Raw genomic sequence first — 26,148 nt, forward strand, 5'->3', positions numbered from 1 at the left:
CATCTACAGTGGATGGAATCTCACTGGCTCTCCATTCGCCCTTAGACTACCAGGATGACAGGAATATTTATGTCAGGCAGCTGTTTAATGATTACAGCTCAACGTTCAACACCATTATCATCTCAGTACTAATCAACAAGCTTCAAAACCTGGACTCTGTACCTCCATCTGTAACTGGATCCTTGCTTTCTTCATCGGGAGACCACAGTCACCACAGATCAGCAATAACATAGTGTTGCTGACAATAACACAAGTGCACATCAAAGATGCATTCTTAGCCTACTACTCTACTCTCATAACTGTATGGCTGGGCACAGTTCAAACACCATCTATAAATTTGCTGATAGCACATCTGTTCTTGGCATATCTCAGATAGTAACGAGGTGTACAGGAGTGAGATGGGTTGGCTGGTTGAGTGATGTTGTAGCAACCAAGACCTGGGAATTCATTGTGGACTTCAGTTGAAGAGGCGGGTCATAAGAATGCACAGCAGTCCTCAGTGAGGGGTCAGCAGTGGAAAGAGTGATCAGCTTTAAGTTCCTGGGTATTTACATCTCAGAAGATCTATCCTGGGCCCTAAATGGTGCAATCACAAAGGAGGCACACCAGTGGCTATATTTCATTTTTAGTTTGAAGAAATTTGGTATGTCAATGACTCTAGCAGTTTTCTATAGATGTACTGTGGGCAGGATTGCATCATCATCATGCACAGAATCAGAAACGCTGCAGAGGATTGTAAACTCAGCCAGCTCTAACACTAGCCTCCCCACCATCGATGACATCTTCAAAAGGTGGAGCCTCAAGAAGGTGATATCCATCTTTAAGGACCCTGATCACCCAGGACATGCCCTCTTCTCATTACTACCATCAGGGAGGTGGTACAGGAACCTGATGACACACAGTCAATGCTTTAGGAAGTTTCTTCCTCCCTGCTAGATTTCAGAATAGTCCATGAAGCCATGAGCACTACCTCACTATTTTGTTCTCTTTTTGAGCTCCTGATTTTTAATCTACTTCTTATTGTAACTAATAGTATATTTTATGTATGGCACTGTACTGCAAAATAATAAATTTCATGATACATTGGATTCCGGTTAATGGGCCATCGATTAATTGGGACAGCCACTGATTTGGGACAACTCTTAAAGAACAAAAACAAATTAAGAAAATCGCATGGATTCCTTTTGTTTATTTGGAACACTATGCTGCTTAATTGGGGCAGGAGACTTGCCAGACAGGTTCTAACCAGTGTCAGTCGCATGCACCTGTTTGGCCATGATGCTACACTGTGTTTAGAGCGAACAATTTTTAAATAGCATCAGTTGCATGTGTTTGTGTTCAAAAAGCAGTGTTTTGCTCACTGTGGCACTGTGGTTTCAAGCATTGAGGCATGGAGATAAAAGTAACAGCCATGAGTGAAAATGAAACAATTTAACTACCTCAGCAAGTTACAAACTATGAGGAATTTAAAGGTATCGACAATCATCTTGAATCTTACCTTTGGTCTCCACTGGACACTCAGCTCTCACCTGTGACTCCAAGTAGCTGTTTCCATGTCACACGGGCCACACCCCTGTACACCCCTTTGACAGGTGGGCTAAACCAGGTGAGGATAGCTGGTGGGTCTCATATCCCAGTGAGATAGGGGCATAGCAGTTCTAGCATGTGAAGTCAGCTCTGACAGACTGGGTAGATGAGATTCACAGTGAGATCCACCGGGCAGTAAGGCGATTCAGCACTGCTCCAAGGGGAGAGAAGGGCATGACGAGGGTTAGAAGTAACTATGGTCATCCATTGCAACCAGGGAAGACCCTAGTTGTGAGGTCTGGACCGCAATGGACCCCAGCTTCCAAGGTTGTGAGAGTGGAACTGTTCTAGTGCAATAGTTTTTACACTTTAAAACTTTCCAGCACAGATTTCTCATCATCGTCGGATAGTGCTCTAATTTGTTCTGTATTTCATTTGAATGCATTATTTGTTACTCAGTTAAATGGTAGTTTGTTTCTTTTTAAATACCTTTTTAACTATTTTCATGAAACTTCAAATAATTGCGACAGCTGCTTAATTGGGCCAAATGTACTGGTCTCGATGTGTCCCAATTAACTGGAATCCACTGTGTATGTCATTGATAATAAACCTGATTCTGAACAGTGATTCATAAACATTTCACTGATATTCACAATGTGCTTTCTTCTACACTGAAGATACCATACACAGATTAGGTGATGCTTTGCAGAGCACTTGTGCTCATGCCAGGGTGACTCTGAACTCCCAGTGGTCTGTTTAAATTCACACATTCTCACTTACCTGTCCATGGCTCCCTGCTCTGTTTTAACAAGCCCATTTAAAATTGAAGAACAACACCCCATCTCCTGTCAGGGCACAGTACAGAGTTCTGAACTCAATATCAAGTTCTCCAACTTTAGGTAACTTAAACTTAAGCAGTGTCAGAACTGGATGTTTCTATCAGTCATCAATCCATAATTTTGACCTAGTTTATCACTCTCCATTAAAAACCCACAGCAAAACCATTAGCAAGACATTACACTGACAAAGACAATCTGCTTCTAACTGCTACATTAATCCACCTATCTTTTACTATCAGAAATGTCTGCTTTGTTTTTCTTCCTCAACCTTTTCTGCAATTGAAAATAAACATGTTATCTCTATTTTCCAGGTCTTAGACCTGAAATATTAATCCTATTTCTCCTTCCACAGAGGCTTGCTGGATCTGATTTCAGAAATCTAACATCTGAAGTTTATATAAATTTCCATGAGCTTTTCTTTGCGGCCTTTTACTTTGTCTGATCTGCAACTCACACTTGTCCTGTAGCTACAAGTTAGTTGTGCATATCCTGTGAGAATACTGAAGAATTGTCCAAAGTGAGATAATGTAAAATAGGCAATAGAGTTTACTCAAAGTTCAGGCAGCCTCTTGAAGCTGCTGTTTTCCAAGGTGCTTTGCTGCAGACAAGTGGTTGTAATTTATAAATTCAAATTGCACAGCTTTAACAACCCTTACAAAACATGCCTCTCTGTGAGGGACAATGAAAACAACACAAAAAATGTTCCCTCTAATTTTTAGTAGTCAGTGTGCACAAAAATATTATGTGGGTGCAAATGTTTTCCCTGAGCACTGAACGCACGCACCGCACAGTTTATGTAGGGTTACAAAATATTTGACATAAAGCTGCACAGAATAACAACAAAATAACATACATATTTAAGTCACTCAGTTATTTCTTCTCTCCCGTCTTTGGCATTTACCCATTCTTTGTAAACTCTATCTAGACTAAGAGAACTTCCATCCAATTGACAGCTTTTGATTCTCATTAACATATCCAAATGACATTCACCTAAACAGTTTCTCAGCTTGTTTTTGAGTTGATTTATTAGGCTAAAACCTCGCTCACAGTCCGCAGTAGACGCAAGAAAGGTTCCCTCAATGTGCATCAACTGTGCAAGGTTGCAAAACTGTTCCTTTTGAAGTACAAATGCCACTATTTGAGCAAAGTTTGAAATGTTTGGATTTAATTTTTTCTTGCACAGAAAATTTGAAATCATTAAACTGTCTATTACAATATTTTCAGCTAGAAAATCATGATATTTTAGACATAACGCATTAACTTGTTCATCACCAAATGTGAAGTCACAATCTGCAATTGCGGAGAAATCAAAAGCTGACCATTCTTGTACCTCAACTTTGATCTCCTCTGGGGTTGATCGTTTTCGCTCTCGCTCATCTGCACTCAACCATAACATGTGTAGCACTCCTGTAATGGGTAATGACGGGTTCTGTTGCCTGAGCTTTTGTACACCGTCCAAATGCAAATTACTTGCCAAATTACGCTTCAAAAAGTCAAGTTTCCGAATATCATCCCACTTCTTTCCACTAGCAAATTCTCCAGCAACTTTCGCATCACGACAATACAAACACATAACTCCATTTTCCGAACCATACATAAGTATTTCTCGTAGCTGAACGTTCATGACCTCATGAGCTTTCAGTGTAGCAGTTTCTACTATTTTGTTAAGCCATTCAACTTTAAACAAATTTACAGTTCTTTTGCACTTCACGCCCTTTGCTTCTTTTGAATTCGACATAGTAAATCAATATTTTTTTCTATCTACAGGATTTGAAAAGATCTTTGTAAACTTTACGATATGAACACTGTCCGCTAAAGATGGCTGCTATTGTGATGCAGCTGTACAAAACAGAACAGGATAGGTGAGGTGACGTAAATTAGTGCCGTGCATTGAGGTATTTGAAAACCGACTAACTAGTTAACAGAAACAGTTAGCTAAAAGGTTATATTCAGTAAGTATAATGATTAATTACTACATTATTTTAGGTAACTAACCTTCTGTGTGCACATTAATTTCTTTTGTGCGCTGGTTGAAAAACGTGTGTGCACGTGCACAGCTTAGAGGGAACAATGAACACAACCTAATTTAAGCTCTGAAGAAGGTGACACAATAAATATCATCTACACCTGTCCTAAATGTCAACTCTGAGATTAGCATTGATGGTAGTTCACAAGAAATATTCAGTTCAACTCTGCATGGAGGTTGGTGACCAGTGGTGTGCCTCAGGGATCTGTTCTGGGACCCTTACTCTCCGTGATTTTTATAAATGACCTGGATGAGGAAGTGGAGGGATGGGTTTGTAAGCTTGCTGATGACACAGGGGTTGGGGATGTTGTGGATAGTGTGGAGGGCTGTCAGAGGTAATAGCGGGACATTGATAGGACGCAAAACTGGGCTGAGAAGTGGCAGATGGAGTTCAACCCAGATAAGTGTGAAGTGGTTCATTTTGGTAGGTCAAATATGATAGCAGAATATAGTATTAACGGTAAGACTCTTGGCAGTGTGGAGGATCAGAGGGATCTTGGGGTTCAAGCCCATAAGATGCTCAAAGCAGCTGCGCAGGTTGACTCTGTGGTTAAGAAGGCATATGGTGTATTGGCCTTCATCAATCGTGGAATTGAATTTAGGAGCTGAGAGGTAATGTTGCAGCTATATAGGACTCTGGTCAGCTCCCACTTGGAGTACTGTGCTCAGTTCTGGTTGCCGCACTACAGGAAGGATGTGGAAACCATTGCAAGGGTGCAGAGGAGACTTACAAGGATGTTGCCTGGATTGGGGAGCATGGCTTATGAAAACAGGTTGAGTGAACTCGGCCTTTTCTCCTTGGAGCGACGGAGGATGAGAGGTGACCTGATAGAGGTGTATAAGATGATAAGAGGCATTGATCATGTGGATAGTCAGAGGCTTTTTCCCAGGGCTGAATTGGTTGCCACAAAAGGACACAGGTTTAAGGTGCCGGGGAATAAGTACAGGGGAGATGTCAGGAGTAAGTTTTTTACGCAGAGAGTGGTGAGTGTGTGGAATGGGCTGCCGGCAACGGTGGTGGAGGCAGATATGATGGGGTCTTTTAAGAGATTTTTTGATGGGTACATGGAGCTTAGAAAAATAGAGGGCTATGGGTAAGCCTAGTAATTTCTAAGGTAGGGACATGTTTGGCACAGCTTTGTGGGCCGAAGGGCCTGTATTGTGCTGTAGGTTTTCTATGTTTCTATGTTTCAATTTCTTGAACACAATTGTTGCATTGTAACTGAGATTTACATATTTACACACTAAATATTGATTTTTCCAGTAATGTAGAATACTATTTTAGAAGTCATAATGTTTAAGAATGTATTTTGAGATATGCTCGTATTGCATTCTCTGTTAAACCAAAGGTGGATTCCTGTCTTCCCAAAAATAAATTGAGATTCTTTTAGAATGCCCTATTTACTGCAGTAGAACCTAAAGGAGAACTCCAGATTTTGATATACTAGAATAAAGAATGATGTACTAGTGCAACACAGGAATAGGCTCTTTGACTTGCAGTATCCACGCTGAACACGATGTGAATTAAACTAAATCTCATCTGCCTGTTCATGATCCATATCCCACCCCAATTCCCTAGAAATTAATGTTTCCAACTGTCCGTCATAGATCGTACACACCACTATTGTAGCTGCTTCCAGCACTATCCCTAGCAGCCTCATCCAGGCACTTACCACTTTATGTTCAAAATACTTGTCCTTCACATCTTTAAATTCCCCCACATTAAATGCATGTCCTAAAGTACCATTGTTTTAGAATATAGTTGTATAAGGAAAATATTTTTATTCTTCCACAAAATGCAAATGATGGAAACAAAGCTGCCCCATGGTGCAACTGGTATAGATAGAAGTCTCAATAGGGTCCCTGATTAAGATCTATAATTTTTAAAGTATTCTTGTATCAATTTTCTTACTTGTCCAGGATAGGAACCTGAGGAGAAGTGTGATCATCATTCAACATCTTGAACAAATATAGGATCTCTCAGTAACACAAAGGTGGCAGATGTGAAAGATGTCGTAACATTGATTTTTGGAACCACAATGCATGAATTTTAAAATATACATTACGTACCCAATTCGCAAAGTTTCCTTGCAACAACGTAATTGACCTGTAACACGAAATACCATCAGTCAGTTTCTTAGGTTTTGAGGAAAATACAAATTTTATAGAATCAAAGAATAATCAACATTTAAAGTGGACATTCAGTCATCATATTTATTCAAGCTCCTTAGTATTCCTACGTGCTAAATCTTACTCGTTTTTTGTCCCTAATCCTATATTTTTCTCCAAGTACTTACCCATTCCCCTCTTTTTTAAAGTTACACTTGAATTATTCATCCCCACTCCATTCAGTATGTTTATTCAAGACAATAAATGGAAACATAATGCTTACCATAAATTTGCATCTTTTGATTCCTATTCCTAATAATAAACATTATTTTTCTTTTTCCACCCTTTCAAAACTTCTTGCAATTTTGAAAATCTTCATTAAATCTCTCATAACATACGTAACATAGATCAAGGTAGAACAAATTACTTTTCGTAAACTATATTCCCCTATTAATAATGACAGGTTTGATTCAAAACAGAAATTAAGTGAAAATATTCAATGTCAGGCTATTTCTGTGAGCAAAAATATTTAATGTTTTAAATTTTCATTAGAGCTGAAATATGGCCAATAAATTCTACATATTCCATCTGGTTTTATGCACTCTGCAACAGGCTTCGCTAAATACTTACTGTGAAGGCAAATGCCACTACTTAAAATATACTTATAATCTTAAATGTTAACATGACCAAGGGATATGGAGAGAAGGTAGGAACAAGGTACAGTGAAGACCATCAAATATGATCACACTGAATGGTACAGCTGGTTAAAAGGGACGTACCACCTACACCTTCGACTTTCAAAATTTCTATATTCTTCTGTTGCTCTCTAATTGCTGAAATGGAGAAGAATGGTTGAATACAGGACAAAAATACTGTCAAGAATTCTGTCATGTATCACAGATATGGAAGTAGAATGTGAAGCTGAAAAAATACAGTAAAGAGCCATCTAAATATTGTGCAGGTAGATACTCAAATTAAGAGAAAGAAAAGTACAGTTCACATAGCAGTTGTTGCTGCCGCCACACTGTTCCAGGGACTGAGGTCTGATCCTGACCCAGGGTGCCATCTGTGTGGACTCTGTCCATTTTACCTGTGATCACTTCAGTTTTTGATGGGTGCTCTGGTTTTCTCCCACACTCCAAAGATGTACAATTAAATTAGTTAGTTACTGTTCACTACCCTTCGGGTAGGGAATGCAAGGGAGATTTGATGGAGATGAGAAGCAGTCGCAAGTTGCAGGTCTACAGTGAAATATAAATGGATTGATGGGAGCCACTTTGAGTTAAAAGACATCCTATGTCATAATAAATTAATAAGTTTATTATTTACCAAGAGCACAAAACATTGTCAAATAGAGGAAGTGAAGAAAAGAAGTAGGCAAATAGAATAGAATCCTTCTAAGACAAAGTGTTCTTAGGGAGATCCTGACCAATATCAGTTATAAACCCAATGACTTCCATGGTTATTTCAAGTACACCTGTCACTGTGCTTACTACCAGGACTCTTATGCTCCTGGTTTCTCTACAACTGCTCATATCTGTTCAAGTGAAGAGATTGTCAAAACATATGCCTTTAGTATATTTCCTTTATTCCTAACTTGTGGTTCTCCCTCCATTATGGAACACTGATCTCTGAACTATATCATCCTACTTATTACTCAGACTTGGCAATCACAAGGGCAGGTCTGGCTGCTTGATGTTACGGAGTTTAGATGTTTCAAGTAGGATACACAGGGAGATAAAAGAGGGGGAGGTAGAGAGTGCATTGCTAATAAGAATAATATCACAGCTGCAGAAAGGGAAGACACCGTGGACAGGGCATCCACTGACAGTGTGAGTGGAAGTCAGAAACAAGAAGGAAGCAATCACTCTTTTGAGAGTAATCTATAGCCCCCCAATAGTAACAGGGACACTGAGGAGTAGAAGTAGGCACATTTTGACAAGGTGCAAAACATGTAGCTAGGACAGAATTTGTTATGTGTGTCCAAGAAGATTCCTGACAAAGGCCAGCTAGAGAAGAGGTCATATTGGATCTAGTATTAGAGAATGAACTTGTCAATTGACAGAACTCTTAGTGGGTAAGCATTTCAAAGATGGTGTCCACCACTTCCTGACCTTTAGCACAGCCATGGACAAAGATAGGAACAGATGTTATGGAAAAGTATAATTGGGGGAGGGCTAATTATGATAGTTCTAGGCAAAAACTAGGGAGCGTAAATTGAGAACAGGTGTTCTCAGTGAAAGCATAGCAGAAATGTGGAGGATTAAAGAGAGGCTTGCATGGGATTCTTTATAGGGTTGTTCCTTTGAGAAAGGGAAAGGATGATAAGGTGAAGGAACCATGGTTGACAAGAGATGTGATGTGTTTAGTCGAGAGGAAAAAGCAAGCACACTTAGGATGCAGAAATCAGACAGGCCTCTTGAGAGTTATAAGGTAGAATGGAATGAGCTTAAGGAAGAACTTAAAAGAGCTAGAAGGGGATATGAGAAAGTCTTGACAATTAGGACTAATGAAAATCTCAAGCCATTTACACCTATGTGGAGAAATAGAGGATGAAGACAGTGAGGAAAGGATAAAGGGAGAAACATCCAGAGGTGGAGGAGGTAGGGGAAGTCATTAATGAATACTATGCCTCAGTGTTCATCAGTGACAGGGACCTTGATGTGAGGTCAGCATAGCCCAGGCTAATGTGCTGGTGCATGTTGAGTTAAGAAAGAGACAATGTTGGAGCTATTGAAAAATATTAGGTTAGATCAGTCCCCAGGCTGGATGGGATATACCCCACTACGGGAAATGATAAACAAAATTGCTGGGGCATTGTCGATGATGTTCACAGAAGTAGTACCAGAGGATTGAAGAATGGCAAATGGTTTTTCCATTGTTCAAGAAAAATAATAGCGATCATCCTGGGAATTATAAACCAGTGAGTCTTATGCCAGTGGTGGCCAAAAAATTAGAAAAGATCCTTTGATACAGGACTTACAAGCATTTGAAGTAGCCTGATTAGGGATAGTCAGCATGACTTTGTGAGGGAACAGCACACTTAAAATACTGGAGAAACTCAGCGGGGCAGGCAGCATCAATGGAAAAGAGTAAATAGTTGATATTTTATGCCGAGACCCTTCATCAAGACTGGAAAAAAAAAGGTGAGAAGTTAAAGCAAGTTGGGGGAAGGGAAGAAGTAGTAGAAAGTGGTAGATGATAGGTGAAAGGTGAAAAGTGAAACTGGGAGGGGGAGGGGTGAACTAAAGAGCTGGGAAGTTGATAGGTGAAAGAGATAAAGGGTTGGAAAAGGGGTATTCTGATAGGATAGGGTAGAAGACCATGGAAGAAAGGGAAAGGGGAAGAACACCAGAGAGAGGTGATGTGCAGGTAAGGAGATAAGGTGAGAGAGAAAAACGGGAATGGTGAAGATGAAGGGAGGGGAATTACTGGAAGTTTGTGAAATCAATGTTCGATCTTTTAGTAATTGCCACCTCCTATTTCATCTCTCACTTCATCTCCTTACTTGTCCGTCACCTCCCTCTGGTGTCTTCCCCCTTCCTTTTCTTCCATGGTTTTCTACCCCTCTCCTATCAGGTTTCCCCTTTTCCAGCCCTTTATCTCTTTCATTTATCAACTTCCCAGCTCCTTACTTCACCCCTCCCTCTCTCCTGTTTTCAGCTATCACATACCACCTTGTTAACTTCTTCCTCACCTCTGCCCACCTTCTTGCCCTAACTTGTCATCTTTTTTGCCAGCCCTGATGAAGGGTCTTGCCCCAAATTGTTGACTGTTTACTTTTTTCCCCAGATGCAGCCTGGCTTTCTGAGTTCCTCCAGCATTTTAAGTGTGTTGCTTGGATTTCCAGCATCTGCAGGTTATGCCTCAGAAGCCTGATTAAGTCATTCAAGGAAGTGACAAAACAAATTGGTGAAGGTACAGCAGCATGTATATGGATTTTAGTAAGGCATTTGACAAGGTTGCCCGTAGTTGGCTCATCCAGAAAGTCACGAGGCATGGGATTCATGGAAACTTGGATGCATGGATTTGAAATTGGCTTGCCCACAGAAGATAGATTGTGGCAGTTTGTGTAGTGTAACTTGTCTCAAAGTCAGTGACTATTGGTGTTCCACAGGGATTTGTTCTGGAACACTTACTGTGTGAATTTCATAAATGACTTGGATGAGGAAATGAAAGGGTGGGTTTGTAAGTTTTCAGATGGCACGAAGGCCTGTGGTGTTGTGGATAGTGTAGAAGGTTGTTGCAGGTTACAATGGGATATAGACAAGATGCAGAGCTGGGCAGAGAAGCGCCAGAGGGAGTTCAATCTGGAAAAGATTGAAGGTAGAGTACAAGGTTAATGACAGGATTCTTAGCAGTGTCGAGGAATAGAAGGCTCTTGAGGTCCAAGTCCATAGATCCCTGAAAGTTGTCTCGCAAGTTGACATGATGTTTAAGAAGGCCGATGGTGTATTGGTCTGCATTAGTTGGGGGACTGAGTTCAAGAGCTGCGACATAATGTTGCAGCTCTATAAAACTCTAGTTAGACCATACTTGTATTACTGTGTTCAATTCTAATGGCCTCATTATAGGAAGGATGTGGAAGCTTTAGAGAGCATGCAGAGGAGGTTTACCAAGATTTGCCTGGATTAGAGAACATGTCTTATTTGGAAAGGCTGAATGAGCTATGAATTTTCTAAAAGGCCAATACCAGATGACGACATCCTTTTTAAAGTGGATAGAGGAAATTTTAGGTGAGATGTCAGAGATAGGTTTTTTTTAATCGAGAAAAAACATTAGGGGGCAGACAGGAGATTCTATGACAGTGGTAAATAGCAATACATCATAAAAACTATAAATTACAATAATACATATACAACACACACAAAAATATATATACAGTGGCATGCAAAAGTTTGGGCACCCCGGTCAAAATTTCTGTTACTGTGAATAGTTAAGTGAGTAGAACATGAACTGATCTGCAAAAGTCATAAAGTTAAAGATGAAACATTCTTTTCAACATGTTAAGCAAGATTAGTGTATTATTTTTGTTTACAATTTTAGAGTGAAAAAAAAGGACCATGCAAACGTTTGGGCACCCCAAGAGATTTGAGCTCTCAGATAACTTTTACCAGGGTCTCTGGCCTTAATTAGCTTGTTAGGGCTATGGCTTGTTCACGTCATCGTTAGGAAAGGCCAGTTGATGCAAATTTCAAAGCTTTATAAATACCCTGACTCCTCAAACCTTGTCCCAACAATCAGCAGCCATGGGCTCCTCTAAGCAGCTGCCTAGCACTCTGAAAATTAAAATGAATGATGCCCACAAAGCAGGAGAAGGCTATAAGAAGATAGCAAAGCATTTTCAGTTAGCCGTTTCCTCAGTTCATAATAGTTAAGAAATGGCAGTTAACAGGAATGGTGGAGGTCAAGTTGAGGTCTGGAAGACCAGGAAAACTTTCCAAGAGAACTGCTCATAGAATTGCTAGAAAGGCAAATCAAAACCCCCGTTTGACTGCAAAAGATCTTCAGGAAGATTTAGCAGACTCTGGAGTGGTGGTGCACTGTTCTACTGTGCAGTAACACCTGCACAAATATGACCTTCGTGGAAGAGTCATCAGAAGAAAGCCTTTCCAGTGTCCTCACTGCAAAATTCAGCATCAGAAATTTGCAAAGAACATCTAAACAAGCCTGATGCATTTTGGAAACAAGTCCTGTGGACTGATGAAGTTAAAATAGAAATTTTTGGCCGCAATGAGCAAAGGTATGTTTGGAGAAAAAAGGGTGCAGAATTTCCACCTCTCCAACTGTTAAGCACGGGGGTGGATCGATCATGCTTTGGGCTTGTGTTGCAGCCAGTGGCATGGGAAACATTTCACTGGTAGAGGGAAGAATGAATTCAATTAAATACCAGCAAATTCTGGAAGCAAACATCACACTGTCTGTAAAAAAGCTGAAGTTGAAAAGAAGATAGCTTCTATAACAGGATAATGATCCTAAACACACCTCAAAATCCACAATGGATTACCTCAAGAGGCGCAAGCTGAAGGTTTTGCCATGGCCCTCACGGTCCCCCGACCTAAACATCACCAAAAATCTGTGGATAGACCTCAAAAGAGCAATGCATGCAAGACGGCCCAAGAATCTCACAGAACTAGAAGCCTTTTGCAAGGAAGAATGGGCGAAAATCCCTCAAACAAGAATTGGAAGACTCTTAGCTGGCTACAGAAAGCGTTCACAAGCTGTGATACTTGCCAAAGGGGGTGTTACTAAATACTGACCATGCAGGGTGCCCAAATTTTTGCTTCCGGCCCTTTTCCTTTTTTGTTATTTTGAAACTGTAAAAGATGGAAATAAAAAAGCAATCTTGCTTAAAATATTCAAGAAATATGCCTTTTGGAAATCAAGTCATCGTTTACTTGTTTAGCTATTCACAGTAACAGAAATTTTGACCGGGGTGCCCAAACTTTTGCATGCCACACAATTATATATGTATGTGTATATATATGTGAGTGTGTGTGTGTGTGTATATATACATACACACACACAAACATATATATATGTATATATTACACTACTAATTTAACTTATATATATTTGTGTGTGTGTATATATATATATTTTTTTAAAGTCTGTCACGAGCCTTGTGGCCCATCAGGCCGGTGCTTATGCCGGTTTCCGTGGCGTGAAGCGACTGAGAGTACGAGACTCCCTCCCCCCCCCCCGGATAGGACGCCAGTCTATCACGAGGTTAACCCCCAGCATTTTTTGCCGGTACCCATTCTCAGCTGGGTAGACTGGAGCATTGTGTGGTTAAGTGCCTTGCTCAAGGTGACCCAGCCGAGGCTCGAACCCACGACCTTCAGATCGCTAGTCCAATGCCCTAACCACTTGGCTACACGCCACACTACAAATATATATATGAACAGGTTTCCCCCGCCATCCGAAGGTACAGCGTTCCTACGAAACGGTTCGTAAGCCGGAATGTCGTAAAGCGAAGAAGCAATTACCATTTATTTATATGGGAAAATTTTGCGAGCATTCGCAGACCCAAAAATAACCTACCAAATCATGCCAAATAACACATAAAACCTAAAATAACAGTAACATATAGTAAAAGCAGGGCTGATATGATAAATACACAGCCTATATAAAGTAGAAATACTTCTCTACAACGATTGCCTGCACAGATCTCCGTAGCGAAAATCTCACGCAAGCGCTGTCGGCAGAAAATCTCACACAAGCGCTGTTGGCAAAAACACTTTCTCCAGTAACCTTTAAGCTATGAAGCTGCCAAATCATACCAAATAACACGTAAAAATGCACAGCCTATATAAAGTAGAAATAATGTATGTACAGTGTAGTATCACTTACGGGAATTGGGACAGCGCCAAGCACACTGATGATGGTGTGTTAGGCTGAGTTGTCGCAAGTTGGGTGGTGCATTGGCCCCCACCCTCCGGGCAGCGACCCGATACCGGTCCGCGAAGCATGCAGGGTGTACAGCGGTAGCTGGGAGGCGCACAGCACATCTTTAAGAAAAAAGCCGAAATAAACATGCTAATTAATTAGGTGCTGCCCGGCACATAAATGTCGGCCCAGATCAGAGGCGATTGCCAATTGCATCACCTCTGATCTGGGCTGACAATTACGTACTGGGCGGCACCTAATTAATTAGCATGTTTATTCCGGCTTTTTTCTTAAAGATGTGCTGTGTGCCTCCCAACTACTGCTGCATTCTCTGCAAATCGGTATCTGTCTGCAGCCTAAGGGTTGGGGTGGTGGGACACTGGGGTGTCATCTGTTTCCATTAGAGCAGGCAGCTCATCTTCTCCTATGACTGCCTGCCTCAATGTTGAAGGTCAAGGTTCGTCGTCTGCTGTGGTTGATGTGGAAGGCTTGCTTGACTGCTGAGCCTCGCGCATTTTTCTATCATACAGTTCTTTGTAAGCACTCAAACCATCCTGCAATTATCCCCTAAACCTATGTACCCTTTCAAAATTAAAGTCGTACTTTATCATTGCAGCGAAAATCTCACGCAGTTGCTTCACTTACACTCCTGCATTCAGTTTCGATTGTTATCCATTCCTCTACCAATTGCATCAGCTCTTCATCTATCAGTTCTTGGTCATGTGATGCCAAAACCTCTTCAACATCATCTCTGTTAGCTTACACAAGCCAAACTCACGTTGTCCTTACTTCGTTCACCACGATTGAGACGCTTAATTATGTCTAGTTTTACACTAAGTGTAACACCCTTACGAGCTCTTTGAGGCTTTTCTCTTACCTTAGGACTCATCTTGCTAATGGCTGCTCACAGGCATGTGTTTAAGTAATGCCGGCGAGAATGCCGTTCCAAATCTGGGGGAGAGCGGTTGCTCAGGGCACGTGCTAATTTTTATCACGCGCTGATTTTTTTCATAAGAGTGAAAACATCTTCTGTAAGCGAAAACAGGGTACTAATGTAGGTCTTTCATAACAGTGAGGTTTCGTAAAGCGAACATTCGAAAAGCGGGGACACCTGTATGTCTTGGGTGATTGTAGGAGGTAATGGCCTGCCAGAGCTGACATGCTTCCGATTCCATCTTGGAATCAAAACAGCCTTCCGTAGGTCCTGCCTGAGCCTTGTAAAGTTCTGAATCACTGTTCTTGAATATCACAGATCTAGCCCTCAGCAGACTACGAATCTCCTGTTCATCCATGGCTTTTAGTTTAGGTAAGTATGGTATGTTTTCAAACGCACACAGTCATCCACACAGGTCTTGATGAATTTGGTGACAAACTCATTGTTTTATACACCTCCATAAGATAGTCTCTCAGTGCCCCAGGGAATAAACTCCTGGCCTAAACTCTCCCCCAAGTCCTGGCAATATCCTTGTAAATCTTTTCTGTAGTCTTTCCAGTTTAATAATATCTTTCCTATAGTAGGTTGCCCATAAACTGACAACAATGAACCTCACATTCATTTGTCTCCTATTCTTACCCTAGTGAGATTAGGAATAGGAGGCAAATTAATGTGTGGCTTAGGAGTTGTTACAGGAAGGAGGAATTCAGGCTCTTGGACCATTAGGATCCTGTCTGGGGCAGACACAACGTGTACAAGAGGAGAGGATTGCACCTGAACTGAAAGTGGAGCAATATCCTGTCAGAGAAAGATTAGCTACTTGGTGGTGGTGGTGGTGGTGGTGGTGGCGGGAGGGTGCGGGTTAAACTAGTGCGGCAAAAGGTTAGGAGCCAAAATAGTAGTATAGACAATGAGAAAGCCGAAACAAATATAGAAGATAAAACAAACAAGTACTACAAGCAGGATGGGCGGGAGCAAGGCAGAAAGAGAAGAATAGCTGATCTAAGAGGGTAATCTGCATTGTTTTAATGTAACAAGTCTGACAAGTAAGACGGTGAACTTGTTTCATGGGATTGCAGGTTCCGACTATTACAGAAACAGGGCTGGGAGATGGGCAAGATTGGCAGCTCAGTGTTCTGGGTACAGATGCCAAAAGAACGATGCAGGTGGATGTTAGAGTGAAGAGGGAATTGCATTATTGATCATGATGAATATCATGGTAGGATATTAAAAGATGAATTTCTAGTGAGGGTCAATGGGTAGAACCCAGAAATAAGAAGGAATGATCATTTTATGGAATTATACTCTCGGGTCAGCAGAACTTATGAGTAAATAGTTAGGGAAATTGACATTAAGTATAGAAATCGGGTAGAAATAGATGATTTTAACTTCCTTAATATTAATGAGGACTGCCATGGTGGTAAGGGTTTAAATGGGACAAAGTTTGCCAAGTGCATCAGAAAAGCTTTCTGAAGTAGCACATATATGGACCTACCAGAGAAGGAACTACACTCGATCTCCTCTCAGGTAATGAGGTTGGGCAAGTGGCTGATGCGTCAGGGGGTGAGCACTTTATGACCACTGACCATAATTCTATTAGTTTTAAAATACTCATGATATAGTAATGGTCCACAAACTAAAATCCTAAACTGGGGGGCGGGGGAAGTGAGCAGAAGCAAATTTTGATGGCATTAAATAAGAACTTGCAACAAATGATTAGGAAAGACAGTAAGCAGATAAAAAGATGTCAGGGAGGCTTTTAAAAAACATTGTTAGAATTTTCCAGAAAGATGAGTGGCAAGGCTAGCAGAAAATTTGCCTTAGCTGACAATGTTATTGATGCTCTAATCAAGAAAAAGGAGGTTCATATCAAGTGTAGGCAGCTAGAAATCCCTGGTAGATGACGGAGAATCCTAAAAGAGTCTATAAGTATATTAAGAACAAAAAGTAACTAAGAATAGGTCCCCTTAATGATCAGTATGATTGACTATATTTAGAGCCATGGGGGCTGGATGAGGTCTTCAAACATACCTCTTCTTTGTGTTTACTATGGAGAAGGATAGGTAAACTAGTATGTTCAGGGAAGAAATTTTCTGAAGCATGTCAACGTTACAAGACAGGTGTTCACAGTATTGAATTCCATAAAAGGTGCATCCTAAGTTGATGTGGATAACAATTGTAGAAAATGCCAGAGTTCTGGCAGAGAATTTTGTAGATTTGATACTCATGGATGATAAACCAGAAAACTAGCAAGTGGCTATGTTGTACCTTTATTTAACTCGGTCTGCAAGAATAAGACAGTGAACCTATCACTAGTAGTAAGAAAGCTATTGGAGGGGATTCTGAGAGACAGACTTCCTCTGCATTTGGAAATGTAAGGATTAATTAGTGATAGTCAACAGGGCTTTGTGAGTGGGATATGGTGCCTCATGAATTTGATTTTTATTTTGAAAGGTGACCAAGAGGATTGATGATGGCAGGGCAGTAGACGTTGTCTTTATGGACTTTAGTAAGGCCTTTGACAAACTCCTGAATGGTAGGCTGCTCCATAAATTTAAATCACAGGGGCTCAGAGTAAGTTAGCCAATGAGGTAGAAAGTTGGCTTACTAGGTGTTAAAGAGTGGTAGTGGAGGGTTGGCTTTCAGACTGGAACTTTGTGACCAGTGGTATGCCTCAGGGATTGGTGCTGAGTCTTCTGATAATTATCATATACACTGAGGATTTGATTGTGAATGAGATTGACATGATTAGTAAGTTTGAGAATGACAATGAAATTGGTAGTATAGTGAACAGAGAAAGAAGTTACCTTAGCTTATAAAAAGATTTAATCAAATGGGAAAGTGGGCAAATAGAATTTAACTTGGGTAAGTGCAAAGTGATGTATTTTTAGAAATTAAACAACTGCATGACATACACGGTAAATGGCATGGCCCTGGGGAGTGCTGCTGAAGAGTGGGACCAAGGATAAAAGTACAAAGTTACCTGAAAGGGACAACGCAGGTAGAAAGAATGGTGACATTTTATGGTCAACTTCCACGGTACAATATTTCAACTCTTAGCTTTGAAAACTGAAATCTGCAGTATAGAACAATGTCTTAAGCCATTTAAAAAGATTTGTGATCTTACAGTTGTAAGACAGGCCTCTCAGATTTGGCAGAGCAAACCACCAAGAAGGTGAGAACAGCAACTGGAATCATCAGGGAACACTCCATTGACCCAAAAACATGAATGCTAAGGAAGACTTCAGGTAAGACTGAAGTGTCAGGGCTTGAGAAACATCCTCCTGGCCAATGTGCCATCATTAGAAAATAAGAGAGAAGACCTCTCACTCAGATTGCTATATTAAAGAGACACAAGAGACTGCTATACACTGATTCACAGAGACATGGTTTTCCCCATCTACTGACAAGAGTGCTCCAGCTTGAGGGCTTCATCCACTGCAAGGATCAGAAGGTAGCTTCAACTAAATGGAGGTGGAAATTGTCAGCAGCTTTAAATTCCTTGGCATTAACATAAGAAATAGGAGTAGAAATAGGCCATCTGGCCCATTGAGCCTGCTTCGCCATTGAATAAGATCATGGCTGATCTGGCCATGGACTCATCTCAACCTACCTGCCTTTCCTGCATTCCCCTACTATGCAAAAATCTATCCAACCCTGTCTTAAATAAATTCCCTGAGGTAACCTCCACTGCTTCACTGCAAAGAATTCCACAGATTCACCACCCTCTGGGAAAAGCAGTTCCTCCTCATCTCCATCCTAAATCTATTCCCCCGATGTGAACACATCAGAGGTTCTGCCCTAAGACCAGTAAGCAAGTGTCTTCACAAAGAAGGCATGACAACTTTCTCAGCAGTTTGTGTAGATTCAACATGTCAGCCAAAACTCTGACAAACTTCTATAGAAGCACAATGGTGTCATGTGGGGACGTGCCTTATTCTGATTGTCGAAAGTCACTTCAGTTGTGATTGGTTAGTTTAGAAACTACAGCTGCTTTTCCCATTGGATGGATGGGTTAGATAGTTTCAAACATCCTGGGTATATAAAATAGCACATGGAAGGGGCTTGCTCTCTTCTTCCTTTGTTTAAGGCAAGGATGCACATTATGATTGAGAAGGTATTCTCTATGTGCACTTTTAACTAAGCATGTCTGTTGAATATTCAGCTTTGTAGTGTCTGTGACTGGGGGAACATGAATGTTTAATTATATCTTTAATGTTTGTAAATAAATGATTATTATACCTATTCGCTGAGAGTGTTTTCTGTATCACTTGCCAGACCCATCAACCTGATTTAACATTATATTTGGTGCTGCAAGCCGGGTATGGCTTTTTGAGCTGAAATGCATTTTTAAGAGATTATTTAAAAGACAGGAACATCAGTATGAGAGATGCAGAGTCCCAGGGTGGACAGATAATAGTGCAGGCTTTGGAAGTCTTGCTAGCTTACTGATGGGTTACGGGATGCCGGAAGATTGGTCAAACAGTTAGACTTCACTGGGGTTGAAACAGGACTTCAGATTGTTTCTATACTTAAGTCATTGGGTTTTCCCAAAAGAAAAGATAACCATGGGATGTTTTCTGGCTCTTCGACGCAATTGTAAGCCATCGGTATAAAACGACAGCGAGTCTTAAGAATGAATTGGAAGATCTCAGTCAGTGCTGTATTTTTCTGAGTGAATCATTATTGATGGCGCAGAGTAGGGCTACAAAGTTAGAAGAGATGAATATGCAGAAAGCCTGTTGGCTAATGAGAATACTGTAAAGAATTTAAAGGCAGCTCGAAGGGCCTACTGATCCCATTATGGTTTGAGCTATGTTGAGATGGGGTGATGATCCTACTGTTGTGCTGGGAGATGGGGATATCTGGCTGGATGATGAAAAAGAGTGAGAGAGAGTAGCGTGGATGTCTCGGTTTAATCCACGAGATGATCGCCCTCTCCTTTGTGTATCCAAAACAGCACAGGCCAGGCCAGTGATTACGCATTCCCACACGCACTGTGCAGGGGTATCAGCCTGCAGCTTCTTCCTCTCAAGAGGGATAGGGGAAGGAAGCTCAGGAATGTGTGGGGGATAGTATAATGGACAACTTCAACACAACAGAGTTCAGAGAATTCTCTACTAAGGAATTAACGAGTTTTGGTGATAGGTACAGCCAGAAGGCTGGGGAGACTTTGGCCTCATGGTTTTTGAGAATATGGGATGGGGGGGGGGGTACCAGAGTGATCCTATCTAACAGAGAGATGAATGTCTTAGGGATCCTATTGTCCCAACATGTGATCAATAACGCCCTGAGAAGGCTGCTTGCTTCCACTGAGCATAAAACATCACTATGGATTCGGGAAACATCAGCAGTTAAGTGTCCACTCTCATTGAATGGCATTTAAAACCCCAAGAGGAGTGGAGCACAGCAGAGCAGGGTACTAAATGTTCGATGCCAATGGGCTTTTATCACAGAAATATACTGCAATAGTGGTATTCCAACAGAAGATATTGAATTAACTTCTAGAATGGTGCGACATTGCATATCGATGAGACCCTACGTAGATTGGGAGACGACTTCATTGAGCACCTACGCTCTGTCCACCAGTAAAAGCGGGATCTTCCAGTGGCTGCCCATTTTAATTCCATAGTGAATGGTAGGGCACAGAGCAGTGTGGTAGAACAAAGTGATCTGGGAATGCTGGTTCATAATTCATTGAAAGTGGTGTCGCAGGTAGATAGGATTGTAAAGAAAGCTTTTGGAACATTGCCCTTCATAAATCAATATATTGAGTACAAGAGAAGGCATACGAGAGAGAATCTGCAGATGCTGGAAATCCAAGCAACACAAACAAAATGCTGGAGGAACTCAGCAGGCCAGGCAGCATCTATGGAAAAGAGTACAACTGACCCTTTGGGCCAAAACCCTTCAGCAGGACTGGAGAAAAAAAATGAGGTGTAGAGTTAAAAGGTGAGGGGAGGGAGAATCACAAGGTGATAGGTGAAACAAAAAGCTGATAAGTCGATTGGTGAAAAAGATACAGAGCTGGAGAAGGGGGAATCTAATAGGAGAGGACAGAAGGCCATGCAAGAAAGAAAAGTGGTGAGGAGCACCAGAAGGAGGTGATGGGCAGGCAAGAAGATAAGAGAGAAAGAAAAGGGGAATGGGGAATGGTGAAAGAGAGGAGGCCATGACTGGAAGTTCAAGAAATCGATGTTCATGCTATCAGGTTGGAGGTTACCCAGGCAGAATACAAGGTGTTGTTCCTCCAACCTGAGTGTGGCCTCATTGTGACAGTAGAGGATGGATATGGCCATGGATGGACATATCGGAATGGGAATGGGAATGTTATGTTGAAATTGTATAAGATGTTGATGAGGCCTAGTTTAAGGTGGAAGAGTGCAGAGAAAATTTACAAGGATGTTGCCACGTCTGGAGGATCTAAGTTATAAGGGAAGACTGAATAAGTTAGGGCCTTGAAACCTAGAAGACTGAGAGGAGATTTGATAGAGGTATGCAAAATTATGAGGGGTATAGATAGGGTAAATGCAAGCAGGCTTTTTCCACTGAGGTTGAGTGGGATTGCAACCAGAGATCATGGGTTAAGGGTGAAGGATAAGAAGTTTAAGGCGAACATGAAGGAAACTTCTTCACTCAGAGAGTCTTGAGAGTAGAATGAGCTGCTAGCATAAGCGGTGTATGTGAGCTCAACTTTAATGTTTAAGAGAATTTGGATAGGTTCACCAATAGTAGTGGTATGGAGCGCTATAATCTGGGTGCAGGTCGACAGGAGTAGGCAGTTTAAATGGTTTGGGCATGGACTAGATAGGCCGAAGGGCCTATTTCTGTGCTGTACCTTTCTGTGACTGTGAAAGATTTGAAGGGATATAGGCTAACACGGGCAAATTGGACTAGCTTAGGTTGGCAGCTTGATCAGCATGGACAATCTGAGCCAAAGGGCCTGTTCTGTGCTGTATACCAATAACTCACAGCAGGCTAATTGTTCTGTTGTTCCTTACATATTTTCTCCTTCCTTATTGACATGCAATTCACCATACTGTTGTTATTTTCCCAGAATCTAAAGAATTTTGAAAGATTACAATCAAAGATTACTATCTGCTTCTCTTTAGAACTTTAAATGCAGGATATGAGGTCCAGGATATTTGATCCCAATCGAATGCCTAATAATTACTTCTAGTAATGTGTATTATTTTCAGTTAACATGGTCTCCTTTGTCTTTTGGTTACATATTATGGCATTGCTTTTCTACTGTGAAATTTCTTCATTGTGCCTTTGGAATTTTAAGTAACTGGGTGACTAGTAACCCTTCCCCAAATGGCAGGTGGTTGTATTTGCCGTTCCAGCTTGCTTTCAAGACACAAAAAAATTCCAAATTTAGACATATGTGTATGCTGACAGAAACCTTCAGATGCCAACTGAATATTGAAGTCTATTTTTTAAGTCTAATGATGGAAATAGTCAAAAGCTTAAAATTAAATTCAAGACAATACAGACAAACTAATTTATCTCAATCCTACCTTGGTCATGATTAGAACTGTGATGAAATGCAAAACAGCACTAATCATCACAGCCAATAATTGAGCACCTTCACGCACTACAGCCAATGGTGCTCTCAATAGTGAGACAGTAACAGTAATTCGAAATACAACAATGCCAAACGCAATACAGGTTATAATAACGATCTGTAAGATAACAGAAGATAGAGTTATCAGCAAACATGAACAATATTGAGGTAGTTGCAGCGGGGATATAGAATACCAACATAGTATTACTTGAACAGATACAGCAGCTTATCAGTTCCTGCAATATTAAACACAATACACAAAAAAAATGTAAAATGAGGACAAATGTAAGGAAGGTAGGATTATGCAGAGTAGACAGAGTGAGCCCATTAAGTAGAAAATCTAGGGGAATGAAATTAACTAAAATGAAATTGCACTGTGCATATTTATAGGTATATAAGATGCATTGAGGCAACAATATGATGGGTAGTTGAGACGATCAGTTGGGCTAGACAAGCACTGCTTTGGGCTTTGCTGTAGGTTCTCAGAGTGCACAAGATAAATATTTTAAATTATGAAGATGCAAGAAATCGTTGTATGATCCTTTCATTATTTTGGTGGCTGCCTACATAACTCAAACAACTTATTGCCAAAAGCATATTGAATAAACATATGGAGACAGAGGAGCTTTGTAGCTTTGCAATAGGTGAAGGGATATCCAAATTTGTACTCTCCGTTACACAGTTATGTCATACCACTGCTGCCTAATAGATCTACCATTTTTCTTTGAATGCCCAACAACCTCCAGAATCCTGTATTTTTGTTCTGAGTTCTCCATAGCAGAATGTTATTTCATTCACTGGTAAATTGATACCTGAAGCATTCTATCCCCCTCCCCCTATTACTACACACTCCCAGTGATTTGTCACGTGAAGCTCATATTTCTAATTTGGCTTCTAAGTACAAGGCACTAATTTCAGAAAAAGTGTTTGCAAGGGACAAGTTGTCTGACCACCATCAAAATGGTCACCTCTTCCTAATAATCCAGTGCATAATCAGCATTCAGCAGCCAAAGTGAAGGAGATAACATAATGTGCAGGCATGCTTTACTTCTTTGATTAGCAGCCAGTTGCTTGAAGCTATTTTTTTATTCTTCTCCTGCAAGAAGTAATATATTAGCAACAGATCTTTGAAACCACTCAAAAATGTGCATACGCATGACTGAAGAGAAGGTATCTCACTCTTAATTGACAAATTGCTTAATAGTAACTGATGGCTACAGGTATATTGAGGATGGATTTCAGGAGACAATGCAGTGACTGTAGGAGAACGAAGGAGTAGAAAATGAAGAGTGCATCACATGTAGTTGAATAAATGGTCGAGGTGAAAGAAAGGAAGAGAATTTTGGAACAGATCTTCTGATGAATGAGCTCAGTAATTCAATATCACTACAAGAAGCTGTTTTCGAGCAAGAGTAGTAAATTCATCATCTTCTTCCTGGACCTTAGAGGTGTCTAAGGCTAGTGTATCTGCAACAACAGATACAGACTACACGATAATAGTCCATCAAAAGGCCAAATAGCCCCTTGAGTCTCTGCAGCCATTGCTTCAAAGACTATGTTGTGTGCCAAGGCTTTTCAAATGAATGAGAAATGGTTGCAGAAGTTTTTTTTCCATCTTCTGGGTAAGCCTCAAACTGTTTCAGCTGGGCACTTGGTTATTCTTGATGGGTTGCTAAGCATGTAGCTGCAAGCATACAGTACTTGGATAACTCTCTTAATTCATCACTTGGAAAGTGATTCCATGCACTGGTGCACACTCTATAATTATGTCACAAGAACCAAATTAACACTTATACTCGTTACTTTATTTGCAGTTTGTCTTCTTTTGCACATATAGTTATCTGTAAATGTTACTGTATTTCCTTTTTTTCTTGTAACTGCTTGAAAGAAAATGAATATCAAGGTAGTATATAGTAACCTATACGTACTTCGACAATACACTTATTTTGAACTTTATACTTCAGCTCAAGCGCCTCGCAATCATAATACTTAAGTCAAAAATGTGAAAAAGAAAATTATTAATGACTTCACTAAATCAACCTTAATTCAATAACTTTACAATTTTAGCATTATTCATCCATCTTCCAAGTGCTTTTGTATGCTCTTCTAGGCCAGTTAAGCCATGATGTAAGTAGTGCTACAATTCTGTTACAACAATTGCAAGCAAGATATGATGGTGCCAGTGGATTTTGTAGATCCAGGCTCTTTCTTCTAGTTCGTCCACAAAACAGCTTATTTTTCTCCTTTTATGTCTTTCTTTTCTTTTCAAGGTGGTTAGGGTTCTGTCAGAGTCTGTGATCTATAATCTGTGAACTATGGTTCTTTGCAGTGGGTTTTTGGACCAACTCTGCAGCCTAACACTTTGCTATCTCCAGGAACAGCCTGGAAGATGTGCGCTCTCAGGACTGGGAGGTCAGAAGTCACGGAGGAGCCCTCTGGTTCCTTGCTGACTGAGGCATCATGGGAAACTTAAACATCAAGACTGGAACCCTAAGACAGTAGGCGGTGTGTTTGCTAATCTCTGGCTGCTGTTGGAGATAGGCCTCTCTACTTGAGCAATCTCTCTCTTGATAGAGAGTGAGAGCCTGTCAGTCCTCAAGACGGGCTTGGAGAAGCAATGCGGGAGATTGTAACATCGAAACAGCAAGTTGCTGGTGTTCACTCTCGTTGTTGCAGGAGCGACCCCACAGAAAGCCTGTCTGAGATACCAAAGTGCTGGCTTATGGACTGTAGTTTTGAGGGTCTCAGGATCAAGGTCACTTTGGAAAGTTTCTGCTGTTGCTTGCAAGGTGGGGGGGGGAGGCTCGGTGTTTCTGCTAGTGCAAATTGGGGGGGGGGTCAACGCTTTTTCTATTGCTCATGTGAAGGGAAGAGAGGGGCATCAGGGCTTTGATGTTTCTTTGATTCATTCTATGAGGTTCTTGTTTTGTGGGGGTCTGCGAAGAGTATGAATTTCTAGTTGTATGCATTCAGAATGTATACATTCTGTGATATTAAATGAACCATTGACTGCACTAGATAGGGCTTATAGGAGATTTGAAAAGACTTTACCAGGCTGGAAAATTATGACAAGGTTGAATAAGTAGGATTGCTTTCTTTGGGAAAATGGACATTGAAGAAATATATAATGGTGTTATGTAGATGTATATGGGAGACGGATAATTAGGATAAATCTATTTCTCTTAACAGAGGGTTCAAAAGCCAAAAGCTAAGGCTTTAAAATACTGCAAAGCTCCTCTACTTGAGTATGCTCATTCAATATAGTTAGTGGTATAAGTTGTTTGAGTTTAGCAATTAGAAGGAAGAGGAATTCTTTCCCCACACTCAAACAGTAGAAATGGATGTAAATATTAAACTTCTGTAACCTGCAGGATTATTGGCCTAATATCTGGAGTTGGGACTACTTTCTTTATGGATACAATGGGTTAAATGGCTTTTGTACAAATTTGCTATGATTTAATATTAAATAGTGACCCCGTACAGCTTTACAATAGCACAGCTTGAAAGTGCATTATCTTTGTATGAACGGGAACAGTCTGGACTAATTTCAATATCCGGCTGCTAAAAAGCACTGCTAAAAAGATACTGATGGGAGCACAAATGACATTACCTAAGAAAGATCATTACTCTTTTGACCCACTATTATTACATAGAAACTAGGTTTCAATGCAGATGACCTGCAATTGGCTGAAAGCGAATTACACAAATGCCATTAAAACTTCCCATGTCCCCCCAAAAGTGAAGTCCAGTCTGCTCA

General features: G+C 40.7%; 1 protein-coding gene across 1 annotated transcript in view; it reads right to left on the reverse strand.

Moving 5' to 3' along the window:
* The window catches only part of LOC134353765 (anoctamin-9-like), a 133,761-nt gene that overhangs the window by 50,659 nt on the left and 56,954 nt on the right, over nucleotides 1–26,148 (reverse strand). The window contains exons 14-15 of the mRNA XM_063062114.1: nucleotides 22,345–22,509; nucleotides 6,463–6,499 (exon numbers count right to left, since the gene is read on the reverse strand). Coding sequence (XP_062918184.1) covers nucleotides 6,463–6,499; nucleotides 22,345–22,509 — 202 coding nt within the window. The remainder of the gene's footprint in view (nucleotides 1–6,462; nucleotides 6,500–22,344; nucleotides 22,510–26,148) is intronic.

This window comes from Mobula hypostoma, chromosome 11, assembly GCF_963921235.1.
Source record: "Mobula hypostoma chromosome 11, sMobHyp1.1, whole genome shotgun sequence".
Taxonomy (NCBI): domain Eukaryota; kingdom Metazoa; phylum Chordata; class Chondrichthyes; order Myliobatiformes; family Myliobatidae; genus Mobula; species Mobula hypostoma.